The 19,701-nt window shown below is 50.9% G+C and overlaps 2 protein-coding genes across 2 annotated transcripts; both read left to right on the top strand.

Moving 5' to 3' along the window:
* The first annotated feature begins 14,186 nt into the window (after positions 1-14,186).
* Positions 14,187-14,534, top strand: CHC_T00005830001 (hypothetical protein). The gene has a single exon (XM_005717448.1). It carries the CDS (start codon positions 14,187-14,189, stop codon positions 14,532-14,534), a length of 348 nt encoding a protein of 115 aa, XP_005717505.1.
* A 116-nt stretch (positions 14,535-14,650) lies between these two features.
* On the top strand, positions 14,651-18,061 carry CHC_T00005829001 (hypothetical protein). Its single transcript, XM_005717447.1, has 8 exons — positions 14,651-14,998; positions 15,200-15,517; positions 15,758-15,875; positions 15,906-16,072; positions 16,103-16,647; positions 16,687-17,176; positions 17,231-17,566; positions 17,633-18,061. Exons 1-8 carry the CDS (start codon positions 14,651-14,653, stop codon positions 18,059-18,061), a joined length of 2,751 nt encoding a protein of 916 aa, XP_005717504.1.
* Positions 18,062-19,701: the final 1,640 nt, after the last annotated feature.

Genomic DNA, 19,701 nt, shown 5'->3' with positions numbered 1-19,701 from the left:
TAGGAAACCATCTCGCGGCACAGCCCTCTTCGGCTCTTACGATCCGGGATCAGATGACCAGTCATCTACGGTCGGAGATGACGACGAAGGTCGGAAATCGATGCCGGTGATTCTCTAGACGACATCGGTGTTGACGATGCTACCCTTAACGTGCAACCACCGCAACCTAAATCGCAGCAATACTTGAGAAACCCCTCGAATCTTAATCGTCAAGGGAATACACCCGCTCCTGGAGATCCTGTACAGAAGTCAAAGATACAACGCAAGCCATCTGCGTCACCGAGAACCGTGTTTTCAGGGACTGACTTGTCACTTGGAACCTCATACAGCAGTCATTTTAGAAGTACTGAGACGGACGTCGGTGCCATTAACACGGCAGGACCATCACGGGTTGAGTGTGACAAGCTGCGTAGGGAAAATCGAGCGCTCAGGCGACAGAACGATGAACTTCTTCAAGACAAGGAATCGCTTGAACGGGAGCTAGAGGACAGCCGGTATGGAGAAGACGCAGAATCTCTTAAAAACTGATGGCAGAAAACACAGCTCTGAGACGAGATGTAGGGGATCTGGAGGTAAAGCTTTCAAGGGAGCTCGTCTATTCAGATGTCGTGCGTGATTTGCGAGAGGCGAAAATGGCACTCGCTATTCTAACTTTGGAGAAAGATGAGTTGCACCAGCAATTGAGAAAGCTGAGGAGGGGTTAAGAAGTGACAGGACGGTGTTCCTGTCAGCGAGCAGTCAGGAAGTCGGTCGGGGAGTACTGCCACTGCAGATGCGACTTATTTGGCACCATGAAAGGGGGCCTTCATGCTTGGTAGATATAACTTGAAGATGGTTGGGGTTCGGATGACTACTAGTTCGACTTATGTGTGTAGCACGTCAAATACAGCATTCCAGACATATATAAACGTGGAAATGACTTTTTGAACAACGAGAAAACGTTGCATCATCTTCGTATATTGTGGGAGGGCAAAGACGACCAGGATTGCCCCCGAAGTAATATCTACCTACGGTACATAGGCAAATCTCGCTCCGAGTCTATATAAATACATACACAACATCTAACTCTCGAGGGCAAAAAACCTTACTAGCTGCTTCCGCCACCGCCACCACCAGCACTGCTGCCATCTCCAAAAGCGAAATATCTGCCATCAGCCCCCGACCGCCGCGCCTCAGCGACAGCAGCCGTATCCAACCGCGTCAATTCAGGACTTGTAGTGATGGGCGTTTGATCGCGTCGATGTGAATTCAAGTCGTTCATCATGTCGAGTGTGATAAAATCGCTGTAAAAATGATGAGCCCTTCGCATGCGAAAGTTATACTCCGGTTCATAAACATCTCCGCCACTGGGTTGACCGTTATTCGTTCAGGCCTCGACTGTTTTCGGCTCCAGGACCGCTCTGTCGAGATAGGGAAGTGGCGCAGGTGGGTGCAGATACGATCGGTGACGACAGCGATGAGGGAAATGTGGATATGGCATCAGGTAATGGAATGGAAGAGGCAATAAAGACGACGACCGGACAAGAGACTAGCAAAGACGACGTCCAGTACGTAAGGTTCGCGCTGCAATGTACAGTATTTAGTTGAAATTTTCATATTAAATATACACTTACCGGCTACCGTGATGGCGTGACAGTCACGGAGAGGGCTACAAGAGCACCAAGAGACCTCCCTGGGTCAAAATGCAAGCAGAAGACGCTAAAATACTTGCAGAACCCCTAAGGGGCTCCCATTACTTATTGTCTAGTGTTTTCAATGACTGCAGAATGGTTAAGCAACTTTTGGTGGGCTTATAACATAACTAAAGAAAAGAACGATCTTTGCACTAGAAACCGATCTACCAGAAACCCCTGTTATTCCTCCGTATTGGTCCGTGCCTTGTTTGCGTCCATCGAGCCCTCGTGTACGCTTCAGCATCATCCATACTTCCAGTACTCGCCACGAAATACCTTCGGTTCCGATCAACCCACATTGCCTCCAAAATATCGAAGGGCCCCTGCTGCTTCCCATCCAGGTTGTGAGGGCTTTTTGAACAAATCGACCAGGCATGGGGAGATTTCCGAGATATGACATAGGATACATTCTGGTGGCGTTTTTAACGACACCAATAAAATGAACCCCCTTTTCATACAGTGCTTTGGCGGCCTGTACAGATGCAAAGTAAGAATCAGCACGCACTGTACGCCAGGTATTCTCCCACGGCGCACACAGCTTCATCAAAACGTTTGTACCGTGGTTGAGGTCTCCCTGAACATGATCTCCGAAATTTACATCGGCTCCTTTAACCAACATAAGCCGAAGCATGAAACCTCCTCTGGCATCCGCAATATTCTGGATTTCGCATCCTGATTCTGGTTTACGATCGATAGCGACATAGTGGGGGAGTCCCTTCGCGATCCAACTTCCCCCAATTCCGTACCATCTGGAGATAGATTCGTCAACGCAAAGCAGCTCTGATGGTGTGACAGTGGCCTGACGATGCGCATTAATCGCATCAAGAAATTCTTCGCACAGCTGCCAGCGATACTCGGCGTCTGACCATTCCCCTTGCTCCCCGGTTTGGTAAGAGAACCTTACACATCGTAGCAGGGTTTCGAAGCGATGTAGTGGCATGACCTGCCCAAAGCTCATTGGAGGAATAAACTCAGTCTGAGGTTGTGCTCCAGACTTCTCGACGGGAGCTGAACTTCATCCGGGTAAGGAGTATCATTGCCCCCAAAAATTTGAGTACCTCACCGGCGGTTGTGTCTGCACTATTTTCCATCCTCAGCTTCTTGTTTGTCATTATCACAATTGCGACCAAATGGGTAACGGGAAACATCATAAAAAAGTAATCAATGGGATCGAGGTGCGCCGGCGCTGTGCCGCGAGTAATGAGTACACCACTCGGCCCCGTGACACTCCACGCCCGTTTCGGGAGACGCTTGTTTATGATCCCTTTCCCATTAACCAGTTTCCATTCCTGTCCGTGCGCTACTGCAGCAACATCATTTTCCTGACACGGTGGGGCTTGGGATGTCTCTCGAGACTCCGCATATGCAGCTTCAACTTGTGTCGCGAGTACATCAATCTGTAATCCAAAAATCGGCTGTGCAGTGTCTTCAACATTGGATGAATGTGTTGTGGACCCTGCCCCATCTGCTGACGGCGTGGTTGGAGAAGAATCACTCAAGCCTCCTTGCGTCTGCGGTTTGCCGGCGTTGTTCGTTGCTGGCGGCGCAATGCTCTCTGCGTCTGTTTCACTCAATATATGATACGGAAATGGTGCCTCTATTTCCCTGTCTGGGATACCCTCTTTAGGGATGGGATGAGGTCCAGCCTTTACATGGCATGGGAGCATCTCTTTGTCCTTCAGTTTGATACCCACCGCCCAACGCACAGTAACTTACCACCTCTTGATAGTTCTGGTCTTCCTCTGTTCTGATTTTTGAACGGCACGTATGAATTTCCCTTGAAACCACCCGTCTTTCCAGCCAGCGCCAAACAGGCGTCGACAATGCGATGCACTGGTCACGGTAGTGGCTTTTGCATTTACCATGATGCCTGCGATGAGGCGCGGATCGATGGCCATGATAAAAACAAGATGCTGGTGGTTGTGGCGAACGATAAAAATTGGGGTTGTGTGGACAAGGGAAACTCGAGAGGGAGAGATGGCCTGGACATACATGCGATCCTTCTCTTTTTTCATGGCTGTCAGGCTCAGAAAAAGGGTGGGAATTCTATATTTGAGGTCGTATTGTGGTTCCACGTAAGTGTTAGGGCGCTACGGAAGATGGAAGGCGAGTCCTCATATGAGGCCCATGTACGCTTAGACACTAGGGACACTGAAAAAAGGAACGCTAGAACTCTCGGGGAAGGATAAGGTAGGCCGGAGGGGCTCCTGGCCTTTTCAAAAAACGCAAGTCGGTGACGAGTTCGCTCTGCCCCAGCCATACTTAGGGAGAGCAGTAGAACTGGAAGGGCAAAGGTAGACGACAAGACTTGACGGTGTTGGTGATGGCTATTCTTCCTTGCCCTTTTATTTATCGTGGCTACTCGCGCATTTATACTACTACCACATCCATGTTTTGTAGAGAACTTGTGAAGCAGATGGGGAAGCGTTGCGTAATTATTTCGTAAGCGTTCAGGACAGTAATAATTATTTCTTGACGTCTTACCCACCTGGTAAATTATTTGGGACTCCCATCAATTTTCCAACCGAGCAAATTAGACATTCGCCAACAGAGCATGATTCTCAACTCCCCTTCTTGCTCTGCACATCTGATTTGCATCTCGAATCCCAAGAGCATCCCTGTGATACTCAAACTTGATCCTTCCCAACGGCTTCGTAAGTATTTCAGCTATCATGCGCTCAGTACTACAGTACTCGAGGAGAATGGTTCCAGCGTCACATTGTTGCTTCACAAAGTTCATTCGGATAGACACATGCTTCGCACTGCGGACGCCCTCCCTTGACCAAGTAATGGCTCCTTGGTTGTCCTCAAATATTTTCGTTGCGCCTAAGGTCTTCTCATCAAAGTCCTTCAGAAGTGATCGCATCCACAGAACGCTCTTGCATGTTTCACTTAGAGCCAAGTACTCAGATTCTGTAGATGAGAGAGCAACACTCTTCTGCTTAGCGCACTTCCAAAGTACGCTTCCTCCCGCAATCTGCAGCAACGTCCCCGATATTGACTTGCGATCGCGATAGTCTCTGGCCCAGTCGGCATCCGAGTAAGCTACAAGCGTCTCTTTCGATATTCCAAGTACGAGAGAAAAATCCACTGTTCCCTTGAGGTACCGTAGCACTCTTTTAGCAGCCACTAGATCATTCTTGTTAGGACTCGACACCCGACGGCATAGATGAATGACAGCCAATGCTATGTCAGGCCTCGTACGTGTAGAGAGAAACAAGAGACTTCCTACCAGTTCCTGAAAATATCGTTGATCAACGTCTTCGTCGGGACCGATGACAGCGCTTCCCATCGAAGCCGGTGTTGATACCGCCTTGCAGTTCGCCATCTGGTATTTCTCTAGGAGCTTTTTCACATATTGACATTGAGATAAAATCGCACCGTGCGACTGAAACTTGAACTCAGTGCCAAGAAAATATTTTAACTCCCCCATGTCCTTTATGTCCGATTTAGCTGCCAGGTCTCGCTTGACGTTCTTGATGTCATCCATACTGCTGCTCATGATGATAATATCGTCAACGTAAAGAAGAATCCAAAGGGTCCCACGCCGAAAAAGGCAAGCATCAGAAGACATCTCTTGAAAACCCAGGGGCATAATCACACTCCGCCACTTGTCGAACCAGAGTCGTGGGGCTTGCTTGAGTCCATACAGACCTTTTAATAGTTTCAGAGCAGTCCCAGGCGGTAATTGGATACCAACCCCTTCTGGCGGAACAACAAATAAATCTGAATCTATTTCTCCGTGTAGAAATGCTGTCCGGACGTCTAGTTGATGTATGATCTACCCACGTTGAACAGCGATGGAGAGTGCAGCTCGCACAATTGAAAAATCCACAACCGGTGCATAGGTCATATCCACGAACCCTTGAAGAAATCCTTGTACCACAAGCCGGGCCTTATATCGAGCAACCGATCCATCGCTGTGAATCTTCTTGTCAAAAACAAATCTGGTTTTCATCGGCTTTACCCCTTCTGGAAGCGGGGCTACAATCCATATCTTATGGTTCTTGAGCGATCGCTGGAGTTGCTGTCGACAGCAACTCCGATCCAATGGCATTTTTCCAATTCCTTCCATCAACTTGCTCAAGAACCTGCGAAACAGTGGCAAAAGGTTGATCCTCAATCGCACTAAATGCCATTAGCGCACCTGGAGAGAAGAAGGTAGTTTGTTTCCGACTCCGTTGAGGATATCGATTCCCTTCCCCTTCTTCAGCAGTATCGTTCTCTGATTCATCCGGTTCTACACCTTCTGGTGCATGCCTTTCTACTTCGGGTTGTACTGTATCCTCTGCTCTATGGGAAGAAGGCGTTAGTGGTATATGGGTGAGAATATCATGACTTACAGGTGGGTTTGCTTGCTGTACTGTTTCTTGATCCGCGATTTGGACGCGGCGGGATGGACGCTCTACCGATCTTATTTCAGCACGGAACTGAGGTTGCACTGTAGACTCTTCACTTTCATCATCATCTTCGTAGAGATCTTCTGTATTCTGGCTACTGATACCATACCAATCACGATTTTGAAATTGCTTCTCGAATATCTTGACATGACGAGCAAACACAGCTTTCTTACGGCTTCCAATCCATAATTTGTACAAACTATTCTCATAACACCCAATAACAACACCCTTCTCGCTCTTCCGTTCCAATTTCTTGCGCTTATTTCTCGGGATATGCAACCATGCCGTACAACGGAAAACCTTGACATGATCAACCCGAGGGACACGTCCAACCATTACTTCATAAGAGGTTTTCTTCCGGTCGCGTGGGCAATGAAACCGGTTTCGAATGTCGGCTGCATGAACGACTGCTTCGGGCCAAAACTCAGTGGGCACTCTAGCGTGAATCAGCATGGACCTGGCGGACTCAATTACAGTCCTATTCGTTCGTTCGGCAATGCCGTTGTGCTCAGGACTGTACGCAGGGATCTCGTTTCTCTCGATTCCAAAAGATCGCTAATACGGGTCCAGGGCGACATATTCACCGCCGCCGTCGCAGTGCAAACGCTTAATTACACACGAAAACTTGCGCTCAAACCAAGGGTGAAACAGATTGAAATTCTCAGCAGTATCTCCCTTGCGTGCAATAGGAACAATGACAGTGTACCGGGAACACTCATCGATAAACGAAACGTAGTACAACGCACCTCCAACTGATTTCACTGACATAGGGCCGCACAGATCACTGTGGATAACTTCTCCTTGAATCTGTGACCTGTGTTTGTTTGGATAAAGGGATTACTTGTGATGCTTCCCCTGAATGCAGCTGGTACAGTTCTCATTTAAACCCGCGGTGCGAGACAAATCCATTCTTGAAACAGCTCCTCTGCGAGCGAGATCTCGAATATCACGAATGTTCCCATGCCCCATACGTTGATGCCACAATTTTTCAGAATCAGTAAGATCTTGACTAACAGATGCTCCAGATTGAGACAGTTTGATAGAGTACACTCCAGCAACTTCAAAAGCTTGAAACATTAGCAACCCGTTAAGCATTCCCGTCGCTCCCTTCTGAGCAATATGAATATGGTATCCTTGGTTAGAAAGAGCAGAGCAGGACACCAGATTCTCTTTCAATTTTGGAACAAGCAGTGTTTCCGGCACAGTCACATGACGTACGATAGGGTCCCCACCTCCAGCGCTGACCACGGCATCAAAACATAAGGTACCCTTTTTGACTGCATCGATTGTCTGACCATTCCCAAGCGTGATGGTCCTTGGTTCGATACTCGTCACGTCTTGCAACCATTGAGCATTATTGACCATAGTATCAGAGGCCCCGGAGTCCAACAACAGCCTGTGAGAAGACACTTCATCTGTCACAGCCATCAGTACAGTAGCATGATTAACACTTCCCGCAGAGCCTGAGGCTGTACCTCCATGGTCATGGCGCAGCTCAGGACAATTTCGCTTGAGGTGACCCACCCGATTACAGTGATAGCAACGTCGCCTTTCCTGGTTGGAACCCCTCGAACCAAACCTAGAACCCGGTTTAAAGGGTACGTGCCTATTTCGAACGCTTAAAGCAAGCGATTTCTCTTCAAACCTTCCAGCTGGAGCCCGACCTGTTAAGGATTTCTCCGCATATGCTTGAAGAAGACTGGCTGTAGCAGACTGCCAACTGATCTCAGAATCACTGGCCTGCAAAGCAGCAACCACGTGTCCGAACGGAGACCTTTCCTTGTCACCGAAAGAAGCGAGTAGAGTCGCAATTTGCATATCTTCTTCCACTACACTTCCCATAGCCGCCAGCCTGTTATATACTGTCTGAAACTGGTCAAGATACTCCGACATAGACTGGTTCCGATATACCAATCGTGACAATTGGTACTGTAGCTGAACCTTACTTGCGACATTGACTTTGGCATACCGCTCCGAAAGAACCTGCCACATTTTATACGGATTAGCCCTCTGCTGGAGGCAAAGCCTCAACGGATTATCACCAAGTCCTTGCATAATCAAAGCTCTTGCTTTAGACACAGCTTTAGACTGCTCCTCGGTAAGTGGTGCCGGTTCCGTAGCACCACCAACAACATCTGTCTGAACTACGGACCACGCATTCCTGTCCTCCAGAGCGGCCTCGGTCCGGGCCATCCATAAATGGAAATCTTCTCCTGGGAGACCGTTGAACTTGAAGATTTTGCGACTTTCCTCCATGACGGTATGTAGTACAGTAGATAGATCTCTGATTCAGAACCCTGTTCCTTGTCAGAAGAACAGAACGAAGCAAACAGGCTTCTGGTAGACTGGGCCCATAACCAGTAGAACTGGCAGGGCAAAGGTAGACGACAAGACTTGACGGTGTTGATGATGGCTATTCTTCCTTACCCTTTTATTTATCGTGGCTACTCGCGCATTTATACTACTACCACATCCATGTTTTGTAGAGAACTTGTGAAGCAGATGGGGAAGCGTTGCGTAATTATTTCGTAAGCGTTCAGGACAGTAATAATTATTTCTTGACGTCTTACCCACCTGGTAAATTATTTGGGACTCCCATCAATTTTCCAACCGAGCAAATTAGACATTCGCCAACAGAGCATGATTCTCAACTCCCCTTCTTGCTCTGCACATCTGATTTGCATCTCGAATCCCAAGAGCATCCCTGTGATACTCAAACTTGATCCTTCCCAACGGCTTCGTAAGTATTTCAGCTATCATGCGCTCAGTACTACAGTACTCGAGGAGAATGGTTCCAGCGTCACATTGTTGCTTCACAAAGTTCATTCGGATAGACACATGCTTCGCACTGCGGACGCCCTCCCTTGACCAAGTAATGGCTCCTTGGTTGTCCTCAAATATTTTCGTTGCGCCTAAGGTCTTCTCATCAAAGTCCTTCAGAAGTGATCGCATCCACAGAACGCTCTTGCATGTTTCACTTAGAGCCAAGTACTCAGATTCTGTAGATGAGAGAGCAACACTCTTCTGCTTAGCGCACTTCCAAAGTACGCTTCCTCCCGCAATCTGCAGCAACGTCCCCGATATTGACTTGCGATCGCGATAGTCTCTGGCCCAGTCGGCATCCGAGTAAGCTACAAGCGTCTCTTTCGATATTCCAAGTACGAGAGAAAAATCCACTGTTCCCTTGAGGTACCGTAGCACTCTTTTAGCAGCCACTAGATCATTCTTGTTAGGACTCGACACCCGACGGCATAGATGAATGACAGCCAATGCTATGTCAGGCCTCGTACGTGTAGAGAGAAACAAGAGACTTCCTACCAGTTCCTGAAAATATCGTTGATCAACGTCTTCGTCGGGACCGATGACAGCGCTTCCCATCGAAGCCGGTGTTGATACCGCCTTGCAGTTCGCCATCTGGTATTTCTCTAGGAGCTTTTTCACATATTGACATTGAGATAAAATCGCACCGTGCGACTGAAACTTGAACTCAGTGCCAAGAAAATATTTTAACTCCCCCATGTCCTTTATGTCCGATTTAGCTGCCAGGTCTCGCTTGACGTTCTTGATGTCATCCATACTGCTGCTCATGATGATAATATCGTCAACGTAAAGAAGAATCCAAAGGGTCCCACGCCGAAAAAGGCAAGCATCAGAAGACATCTCTTGAAAACCCAGGGGCATAATCACACTCCGCCACTTGTCGAACCAGAGTCGTGGGGCTTGCTTGAGTCCATACAGACCTTTTAATAGTTTCAGAGCAGTCCCAGGCGGTAATTGGATACCAACCCCTTCTGGCGGAACAACAAATAAATCTGAATCTATTTCTCCGTGTAGAAATGCTGTCCGGACGTCTAGTTGATGTATGATCTACCCACGTTGAACAGCGATGGAGAGTGCAGCTCGCACAATTGAAAAATCCACAACCGGTGCATAGGTCATATCCACGAACCCTTGAAGAAATCCTTGTACCACAAGCCGGGCCTTATATCGAGCAACCGATCCATCGCTGTGAATCTTCTTGTCAAAAACAAATCTGGTTTTCATCGGCTTTACCCCTTCTGGAAGCGGGGCTACAATCCATATCTTATGGTTCTTGAGCGATCGCTGGAGTTGCTGTCGACAGCAACTCCGATCCAATGGCATTTTTCCAATTCCTTCCATCAACTTGCTCAAGAACCTGCGAAACAGTGGCAAAAGGTTGATCCTCAATCGCACTAAATGCCATTAGCGCACCTGGAGAGAAGAAGGTAGTTTGTTTCCGACTCCGTTGAGGATATCGATTCCCTTCCCCTTCTTCAGCAGTATCGTTCTCTGATTCATCCGGTTCTACACCTTCTGGTGCATGCCTTTCTACTTCGGGTTGTACTGTATCCTCTGCTCTATGGGAAGAAGGCGTTAGTGGTATATGGGTGAGAATATCATGACTTACAGGTGGGTTTGCTTGCTGTACTGTTTCTTGATCCGCGATTTGGACGCGGCGGGATGGACGCTCTACCGATCTTATTTCAGCACGGAACTGAGGTTGCACTGTAGACTCTTCACTTTCATCATCATCTTCGTAGAGATCTTCTGTATTCTGGCTACTGATACCATACCAATCACGATTTTGAAATTGCTTCTCGAATATCTTGACATGACGAGCAAACACAGCTTTCTTACGGCTTCCAATCCATAATTTGTACAAACTATTCTCATAACACCCAATAACAACACCCTTCTCGCTCTTCCGTTCCAATTTCTTGCGCTTATTTCTCGGGATATGCAACCATGCCGTACAACGGAAAACCTTGACATGATCAACCCGAGGGACACGTCCAACCATTACTTCATAAGAGGTTTTCTTCCGGTCGCGTGGGCAATGAAACCGGTTTCGAATGTCGGCTGCATGAACGACTGCTTCGGGCCAAAACTCAGTGGGCACTCTAGCGTGAATCAGCATGGACCTGGCGGACTCAATTACAGTCCTATTCGTTCGTTCGGCAATGCCGTTGTGCTCAGGACTGTACGCAGGGATCTCGTTTCTCTCGATTCCAAAAGATCGCTAATACGGGTCCAGGGCGACATATTCACCGCCGCCGTCGCAGTGCAAACGCTTAATTACACACGAAAACTTGCGCTCAAACCAAGGGTGAAACAGATTGAAATTCTCAGCAGTATCTCCCTTGCGTGCAATAGGAACAATGACAGTGTACCGGGAACACTCATCGATAAACGAAACGTAGTACAACGCACCTCCAACTGATTTCACTGACATAGGGCCGCACAGATCACTGTGGATAACTTCTCCTTGAATCTGTGACCTGTGTTTGTTTGGATAAAGGGATTACTTGTGATGCTTCCCCTGAATGCAGCTGGTACAGTTCTCATTTAAACCCGCGGTGCGAGACAAATCCATTCTTGAAACAGCTCCTCTGCGAGCGAGATCTCGAATATCACGAATGTTCCCATGCCCCATACGTTGATGCCACAATTTTTCAGAATCAGTAAGATCTTGACTAACAGATGCTCCAGATTGAGACAGTTTGATAGAGTACACTCCAGCAACTTCAAAAGCTTGAAACATTAGCAACCCGTTAAGCATTCCCGTCGCTCCCTTCTGAGCAATATGAATATGGTATCCTTGGTTAGAAAGAGCAGAGCAGGACACCAGATTCTCTTTCAATTTTGGAACAAGCAGTGTTTCCGGCACAGTCACATGACGTACGATAGGGTCCCCACCTCCAGCGCTGACCACGGCATCAAAACATAAGGTACCCTTTTTGACTGCATCGATTGTCTGACCATTCCCAAGCGTGATGGTCCTTGGTTCGATACTCGTCACGTCTTGCAACCATTGAGCATTATTGACCATAGTATCAGAGGCCCCGGAGTCCAACAACAGCCTGTGAGAAGACACTTCATCTGTCACAGCCATCAGTACAGTAGCATGATTAACACTTCCCGCAGAGCCTGAGGCTGTACCTCCATGGTCATGGCACAGCTCAGGACAATTTCGCTTGAGGTGACCCACCCGATTACAGTGATAGCAACGTCGCCTTTCCTGGTTGGAACCCCTCGAACCAAACCTAGAACCCGGTTTAAAGGGTACGTGCCTATTTAGAACGCTTAAAGCAAGCGATTTCTCTTCAAACCTTCCAGCTGGAGCCCGACCTGTTAAGGATTTCTCCGCATATGCTTGAAGAAGACTGGCTGTAGCAGACTGCCAACTGATCTCAGAATCACTGGCCTGCAAAGCAGCAACCACGTGTCCGAACGGAGACCTTTCCTTGTCACCGAAAGAAGCGAGTAGAGTCGCAATTTGCATATCTTCTTCCACTACACTTCCCATAGCCGCCAGCCTGTTATATACTGTCTGAAACTGGTCAAGATACTCCGACATAGACTGGTTCCGATATACCAATCGTGACAATTGGTACTGTAGCTGAACCTTACTTGCGACATTGACTTTGGCATACCGCTCCGAAAGAACCTGCCACATTTTATACGGATTAGCCCTCTGCTGGAGGCAAAGCCTCAACGGATTATCACCAAGTCCTTGCATAATCAAAGCTCTTGCTTTAGACACAGCTTTAGACTGCTCCTCGGTAAGTGGTGCCGGTTCCGTAGCACCACCAACAACATCTGTCTGAACTACGGACCACGCATTCCTGTCCTCCAGAGCGGCCTCGGTCCGGGCCATCCATAAATGGAAATCTTCTCCTGGGAGACCGTTGAACTTGAAGATTTTGCGACTTTCCTCCATGACGGTATGTAGTACAGTAGATAGATCTCTGATTCAGAACCCTGTTCCTTGTCAGAAGAACAGAACGAAGCAAACAGGCTTCTGGTAGACTGGGCCCATAACCAGTAGAACTGGCAGGGCAAAGGTAGACGACAAGACTTGACGGTGTTGATGATGGCTATTCTTCCTTACCCTTTTATTTATCGTGGCTACTCGCGCATTTATACTACTACCACATCCATGTTTTGTAGAGAACTTGTGAAGCAGATGGGGAAGCGTTGCGTAATTATTTCGTAAGCGTTCAGGACAGTAATAATTCTTTCTTGACGTCTTACCCACCTGGTAAATTATTTGGGACTCCCATCAATTTTCCAACCGAGCAAATTAGACATTCGCCAACAGAGCATCATTCTCAACTAGAGCGCTGCCTTTATATCAACCCTTCTCGCCCTTTTCAGAACTTTTCTACCCAACAGTCGCGGTATTGTGTTCATCGCTGGGCCGCCCGATTGCGACCTTTCGGCGTCCGTCGGATATTCGCGGTAGGCGAATTAGGCAACTTTTAAGTCCGTTAATCGTAGTGCTCTTGAAATCGGACTTCTGCGCTACACGGTGCTCAGAATGCATGTTTCTGCGGGAGCAGCTGGCATTGGATCAATGCGTTCGAAAGCTCTAGTAGACACTAGCCCTCACCTTTAATATAGATGTGGTTTGCGTCACCTACACAGTAGAAGGCGCACATGCGAGCTAGAAGCCTTTGAAGGAAGGCTTCTAGCTCGGTCCCCTCCCGAACGTGGTCCCATGGGACCAAGTTGGGGAGGGGACCAAATTCGGGGGCCATGGAAGTATATTCCACCCCTCATTAATGAATTCATGTTTGATCTAACAACAGCCCCGAACTAAGTCCATGCGCAAATGGAAGATGAGGTACGTCCACGCCAGTGATTGGGTCAATAAAAGCATGCACTCCTTGCCCCAACTGCCCCGGTGGGCCCGTGCTTCGCAGGATTTTCCCGTGTGCATAGTGCCGCGCCATGCTCCGGATCTGTTGCGCATGTGCATGGTTCGCATGCAAAGCAGTTGTGGAATGAGATTTCAGCGTAAGCACTGTTCGGTTGGGCTGAGCGCAGTTTAGAACAGACGTGGAACGACATCTTCAGCGCAAACACTCATGCAAGCGCGGTCAACGATCTTTAGCGAGCCTGCTGATAAAATCCTCGCTTTCTGTATAAACCCATGGCACTTTGACGTGCAAAACGCATTCACCGAATTCAATCTAAAAAAGTTGACCAGCTGAATTGCAGTAGTTGAGGTTGTGCCAGTTTCTGTCTTTTCGATGGTAAGTGAAATTAGTTCGCGGAGTGGGTTGTTTGCGAAGTCGGAATACAGCGCATGAACAAAGTTGCCGATTTCACAGCGCCACTGGTCCTGACGGTCGCATGTGGTCCCATATTCATACTGATTAGTGCCACTAAAGAAGAAACACAATGCGAACTGGAACTCCCACCCGTCCCTTACCCAAGCGCTTCACCATTCGGACCGCTGCTACAGAGTGCAGGCCCCCATAGCCTCTACACCACAAACTCACGCCTCGCCGCTCTTACTCCCTTTTATAAGACAAATCTCCGCCCTCCACACTTCCTACAACCGCTTCCACCTACTGAATCATGTCTACCTTCACCGTCCGCGTTGCTGGGCTCTCCTGCAGCGGCTGCATCCCCGCCATCGTCGAAGCGTTGACCGCCTTGCCGCCCATCTCCCGCGTCACAGTTGCCCTGCACGACGAACCTCAACGCGTCTCCACCTTGGCGCTCCATCTCAACACAGACGTAGGCGACAAGGAAAACTTGCTCGCAATGGTTAGCGCCGCCCTCCCAGAGAAGTTTTCCCTCATTACAGAGGGCCAAATTCTCGGCCAGCCCGTAGCCGTTGCAACAACGCCCGCACCGGTGTCTCCCCTCCAACTTTACGTTGCCGGCCTCTCTTGCGCCGGCTGCATCCCGGCTATTGTCGGCGCCCTCACCCCGCTTTCGCACATCTCCTATGTCACGGTTTCCTTGCACGATCAGCCCGGCCGCGTCTCCACCCTCTCGCTTCAACTGAATGACACCGCTGGCGCTGACGATGTTGTCGCTGCAGTGCGTTCCGCGCTTCCCAAGCAGTTCTCCATTGTGTCTGCCCCGGGCGATGCCGCGGTTGAGGATGTTATCACCCCGGACGCCCCTCGCGCCCGCCGTTTCCGCTGTGGTTGTGGAAACAACTCTTGCAAATGCAGCGCCGAGCCCGTCGAGCCCGGGGATGCTGGCGTGCTGGTGCGCTTCTCCTCGACGGATTCATCTTACTCAACCTACTCGATGTCGTGCTGCTGCACAAACGAAAGAGGGGGCGCATGCGTGTGCGGGAAGAAGGCCGCAACGCAGGACGACGTCCTATTTTCGATCGGCGGCATGACGTGCGCTGCATGCGTCTCCAAAGTGCAGGACGTTCTGCGCACTTTGCCTGGCGTCAAGTCGGCGTCCGTGTCGCTGCTGACGGCGCGTGCAGTGCTGGAAGTTGACCGTGGCCGTTTCGACCCTGAAAAGACGATGGAGAAGTTGATGTCGTTGGGATATAAACTTACCGATGTCACACAGGGTGCTGTGCAGACGGATGAAGTGTTCCTGAGATTCTCGACTCTAGACAAGGCACGGAAGGCGGTCGAAATCCTCAATGATTCCTCTCTGGTAGCGAAGGCATACTTGTTCAGCCGCAAAAAAGCTAAGTATGCGGAGGATGAAGAGGTTCATCAAAAGTTGTTTCTTCGATGGTCACAGAGGAAGAAGAAGCAGCTTCCGATCATTAAGTTTTTTTCCTACAGAAAATTGGATGCTGTCAAGCTTCTCGACCAGGGGAGGGAAGAGGGTGACGGTTTGGCGTACCAAGTCATCTCTCGGAACGACCCGATCCTGACCGGAAACTTGGAGGCGACCGCCATGTTGCAAAAAGAGGCCCACCATCTCCGTTTTCTTTTCATCGGAGCATTTGTTTGTACCCTTCCGGTGGCGCTTTGCACGATGCTGTTCGCGCGGGTCGACGTGCTCGGTGCCAGAGGTCTGCAACACTTGGTTGGAGGGTCCGGCTTCCGCGTCGTGGATATCATCGCGTTTGTGCTTGCCACGCCAGTCCAGTTCCTCTTTGGCTTTCGTTTTTACAGAGGTTCATGGTACTCACTGAAGCAGCGCAGGGCGAACATGGACTTGTTGATCGCATTGGGGACTTCCATAGCCTACTTCTTCAGCGTGACCCTCCTCGTTCTCAACACCATACAGATCAGGAGGGGTCTAGAAGTCACGGAGGATGCGATGGCATTTGAGACATCGTCGTTGCTGATCACGATTGTGCTGTTCGGGAAATGGATGGAGACGGTGGCCAAGAAGAAGACCACGGCAGGAGTAGAGTCACTCACCAAGCTCGCACCCTGCCTCGTCACATTGGTGTCCAAGCCGCCTTCATCGCAACCGATTTACTCTGAACCAGTCAATGCGGAGCTGGTGTCGGTGGGTGACCACTTCCAGGTCAATCCCGGGTCATCGTTCCCCCTGGACGGTGCGGTGCAAGCAGGGGAAACGACGGTGGATGAATCCATGCTCACCGGAGAGTCGTGGCCAGTGCGCAAGGGCCCCGGGGATGCCGTGTACGCTGGAACTGTGAACGGTAGTGGTGCGGTCGTGGTGCGTTGCACAGCCAGCGACTCGGACTCGATGCTGGAGAAGATCATCGAGCTGGTGAAACGGGCGCAAGATTCGCGCGCCCCAATCGAAGCTGTGGCCGACAAGGTCTCAGCTATATTCGTGCCGGTCGTGCTTATCGTCGCGTTGGTGGTAACTGCAATCTGGTTTGCGCTCATCCAAAGCGCAGTAATCCCAGGCGACTGGGCAGACGGTGAAGGCAACGTGCTCTTCGCGCTGTTGTTTGGTCTTTCTGTGCTCGTAATCTCATGTCCGTGCGCATTTGGCCTGGCGACACCGACCGTGGTGATGATGGCGACGAGCATAGGGGCACAAAAGCTGGGCATCCTGTACAAGGACGGCGGCGAGGCGTTGGAGGCGGTGCACAGGGTGCAAACTGTTCTCTTCGACAAAACGGGGACATTGACAGTCGGAAAGCCTGTTGTGACGCGCGCCTCCTCGCTTGCACTCTCCGCCGATGACGAAACCATGCTCTCCAGCTTGGACGACACGGCCCCCGATGAAACCCTCCTCCACATCATCGGGGCAGCTGAGTCGTTCTCCGACCATCCCCTTGCCCAGGCAATTGCCTCATACACCGCGGCTCACACTGCACAGAGCATACGCCTCAAGGATTCGCTCAAGGACTCGCCCACGCTCTCCTCGCACCAAGCCGTGGCCGGCAAGGGCGTGACGTGTGTCTTGGACGACGGCGACGGCGACGGCGAGGTGCGCGAGGTGCGCATCGGTGAGGCGGCATGGGCGCTGTCCTCTACCGACCATACGCTGTCACACGGCGTGCAGCAGATTCTCAACGGCTGGGAAGAGAGCGGCAAGACAGTGGTACTCGCGTGCGTGCCGCGGCACGGTGTGGTGTCGTTCGGCATCGAAGACGCAGTGCGCCCCGACAGCGCGGCCGTGATCGCACATCTACAAGCGCGCGGCGTGCGGTGCGGGATGGTGACGGGGGACAGTGCGGGCACAGCACGTGCGGTGGCGCGGCAAGTGGGGATCGCGGACGAAGACGTGCACGCGCGCGCGCTGCCCGGCGACAAGGTGCGGGTGGTGCACGAGCACGAGCACGGGCGGCGGGGCGGCGGGGCGGACGTGGGCGCGGATGCGGATGCGGAGGCGGAGGCGGGGCGTGGCGGGGACGGGGTGGCGTTCGTCGGGGACGGGATCAACGACGCCGGGGCGCTGGCGGCCGCGTGCGTGGGCGTAGCGATGGGGAGCGGGAGCCAGATAGCGGCGGAGAAGGCGGGGATCGTGGTGATGCGGGATGGCGTGTGGGGCGTGGCCGTGGCACTGGACTTGGGGCGGTGCGCGTTCCGGCGAATACAGATCAACTATCTGTGGGCGCTGGGGTTCAACTCGCTGGCGATTCCGCTCGCGGGCGGGGCGCTGTTCCCCGTGATCGAGCGGCGCATCCCGCCGTTCGTGGCGGCGGCGGCCATGGGGCTCAGCTCGCTCACCGTCGTTGGGTCGTCGCTCGCGCTGAGACTTTATAAGCCGCCCGTGTTCGAGGCGCGGGATAGGCTGACGGAAGTCGTGGACGCGTGAGCGGGCGGGGGTTTGGTTGCGCGAGGAGGAAGGGGCGTACCTGTAGGGTGAAGTTGAAACGAAGGTGAACGAACAGTAGTTGGCGGTGCGGTAGAGGTGGGTGCGTAGGGCGGATAGAATGTAAAGCGGTTTCTTGTATCTCCGGAATTGGAAGGCGTAGCGGGGGATGGTTTGGTGGGTTGTGCATGTGCGTTGATGTATGCGGGGGTGTCGTGTTGTGCGATGGAGCTATTGAATGGGGTCGAGTGCGAAGCGGTAGGCGGCGGCGACGGGCAAAGGAGAGAAGAGATGAGCGTATGGAAGTTTTGAGACGGGGGCGGTGAAAGCGTTTGAATGGAGACTGCAGGAGAGGAGCTCCTTTCATAGCCGTATCCCGCGGTGCGCCGCGTTGCGACGAGAACAAGAAGGCAGCGAGCGGGATCCGTCCACAGACAAGCGCTATCCCTCCCCCCTCACCTCTACAAGACCAGTGTTGCGTCAGATAACAGAGAGCGCCGCGCGGTACCCTTCGAAGGGTAGTAAACCGTAAACCGTAAACCGACGTGGGTTACGGCTTCCCCCGGTTGCTCTACAGACCCTCGGTAGACCCTAAGAGCATCTCTACCGCATGACCGTATTTGCCTCTCTAATCAAAAATATCTCGCCAAGTGCTTAATTTTTATTGGGTAACTCTATTGCTCTATTGATGAATAGATTTTCTGGAATAGAGCCGCGGCGCAACTCTACCGCGCAGTACATATCCTTTCAGCACCGCTGCGCTCATCCCGTTCAACCCTTTTTATTACCATGGCAACTTCTCGCAACTACGACTCCCCTCCGCCGACTTTTTCTCCTGACTCCAGTGACGACGAGAACCTGTCCTACCTCGTCGCCTCTGGGACACTGCCTGGTTTTCCAGGTACAATTCCTTCTCTCATTAGACTAGGATCAAGGAGCGGGAAAAGAGGAAATCTCAACCGCGACTTCGATGCCGCACTCAGACGCTCCGTGAAGCGGCGGCGGATAGTGTCTTGGAAGAGTTTTCTTGCCTGGTCGGTGCCAGCGATCGGGTCTTCGGACGCCGCAATCCATGCACGAGCGAGAACGCAATTCTCCTCTGCATCCCAGTTCTTTCCGCGCCCCATACCGGACAGAGCAGACAGAGCAGAGCAGAGGCATCGGAGAGAGGGGAACGTTGTGCGACGATGCCATTTGGAGGTGTTTGGGTTTGCATTGAAGTTCAATTTCCCGGGAATACTCATCTGGCAAGCACAGCTACGCCGGTAGCCAACCCGGAGGCCTTTCGTGTCACCTCTATTCAATAGATTAGAGCACGATCTGGGTCTAATAGGGGGTCGAATAGACCCAGATCGAGCTCTAATCTATTGAGAAATCTATTCGAATAGATTAGAAACATGCGGTAGAGTGTCGTTTTTTTTCTGCGGCTGAAAAATTTGGCATTAGATTAGAGAATAGACTCGCGGTAGAGATGCTCTAATGCTCTAGTGTCGGGCCGCCCCAATACTCTCTCAATAAAGTCGACCATTTCAAGGGTAGTAAAAACAGGACGTGCCCACGCATTTTCAAAATAGAAAAACCCCGTAGAAAACTTCTTGCCTTCCGTCCCATCTTCACCCCCATCTTCACCCTCGGCGCACTAT

This window comes from Chondrus crispus, genomic scaffold (genome assembly GCF_000350225.1).
Source record: "Chondrus crispus Stackhouse genomic scaffold, scaffold_318, whole genome shotgun sequence".
Classification (NCBI taxonomy): domain Eukaryota; phylum Rhodophyta; class Florideophyceae; order Gigartinales; family Gigartinaceae; genus Chondrus; species Chondrus crispus.
Note: the sequence above shows the minus strand (reverse complement) of the source record. Positions and strands in the feature narration are given on the sequence as shown.

Excerpts from the sequence above, each read along its gene's own strand:
- CHC_T00005830001 (XM_005717448.1), top strand. The coding sequence starts at position 14,187 with ATGAACAAAGTTGCCGATTTCACAGCGCCACTGGTCCTGACGGTCGCA.
- CHC_T00005829001 (XM_005717447.1), top strand. The coding sequence starts at position 14,651 with ATGGTTAGCGCCGCCCTCCCAGAGAAGTTTTCCCTCATTACAGAGGGC. Across the intron at positions 15,876-15,905 it reads CGCGCGGGTCGACGTGCTCG|GGTCCGGCTTCCGCGTCGTG; the intron begins GTGCCAGAGGTC and ends ACTTGGTTGGAG. Across the intron at positions 17,567-17,632 it reads CCGGCGACAAGGTGCGGGTG|GCGGAGGCGGGGCGTGGCGG; the intron begins GTGCACGAGCAC and ends GCGGATGCGGAG.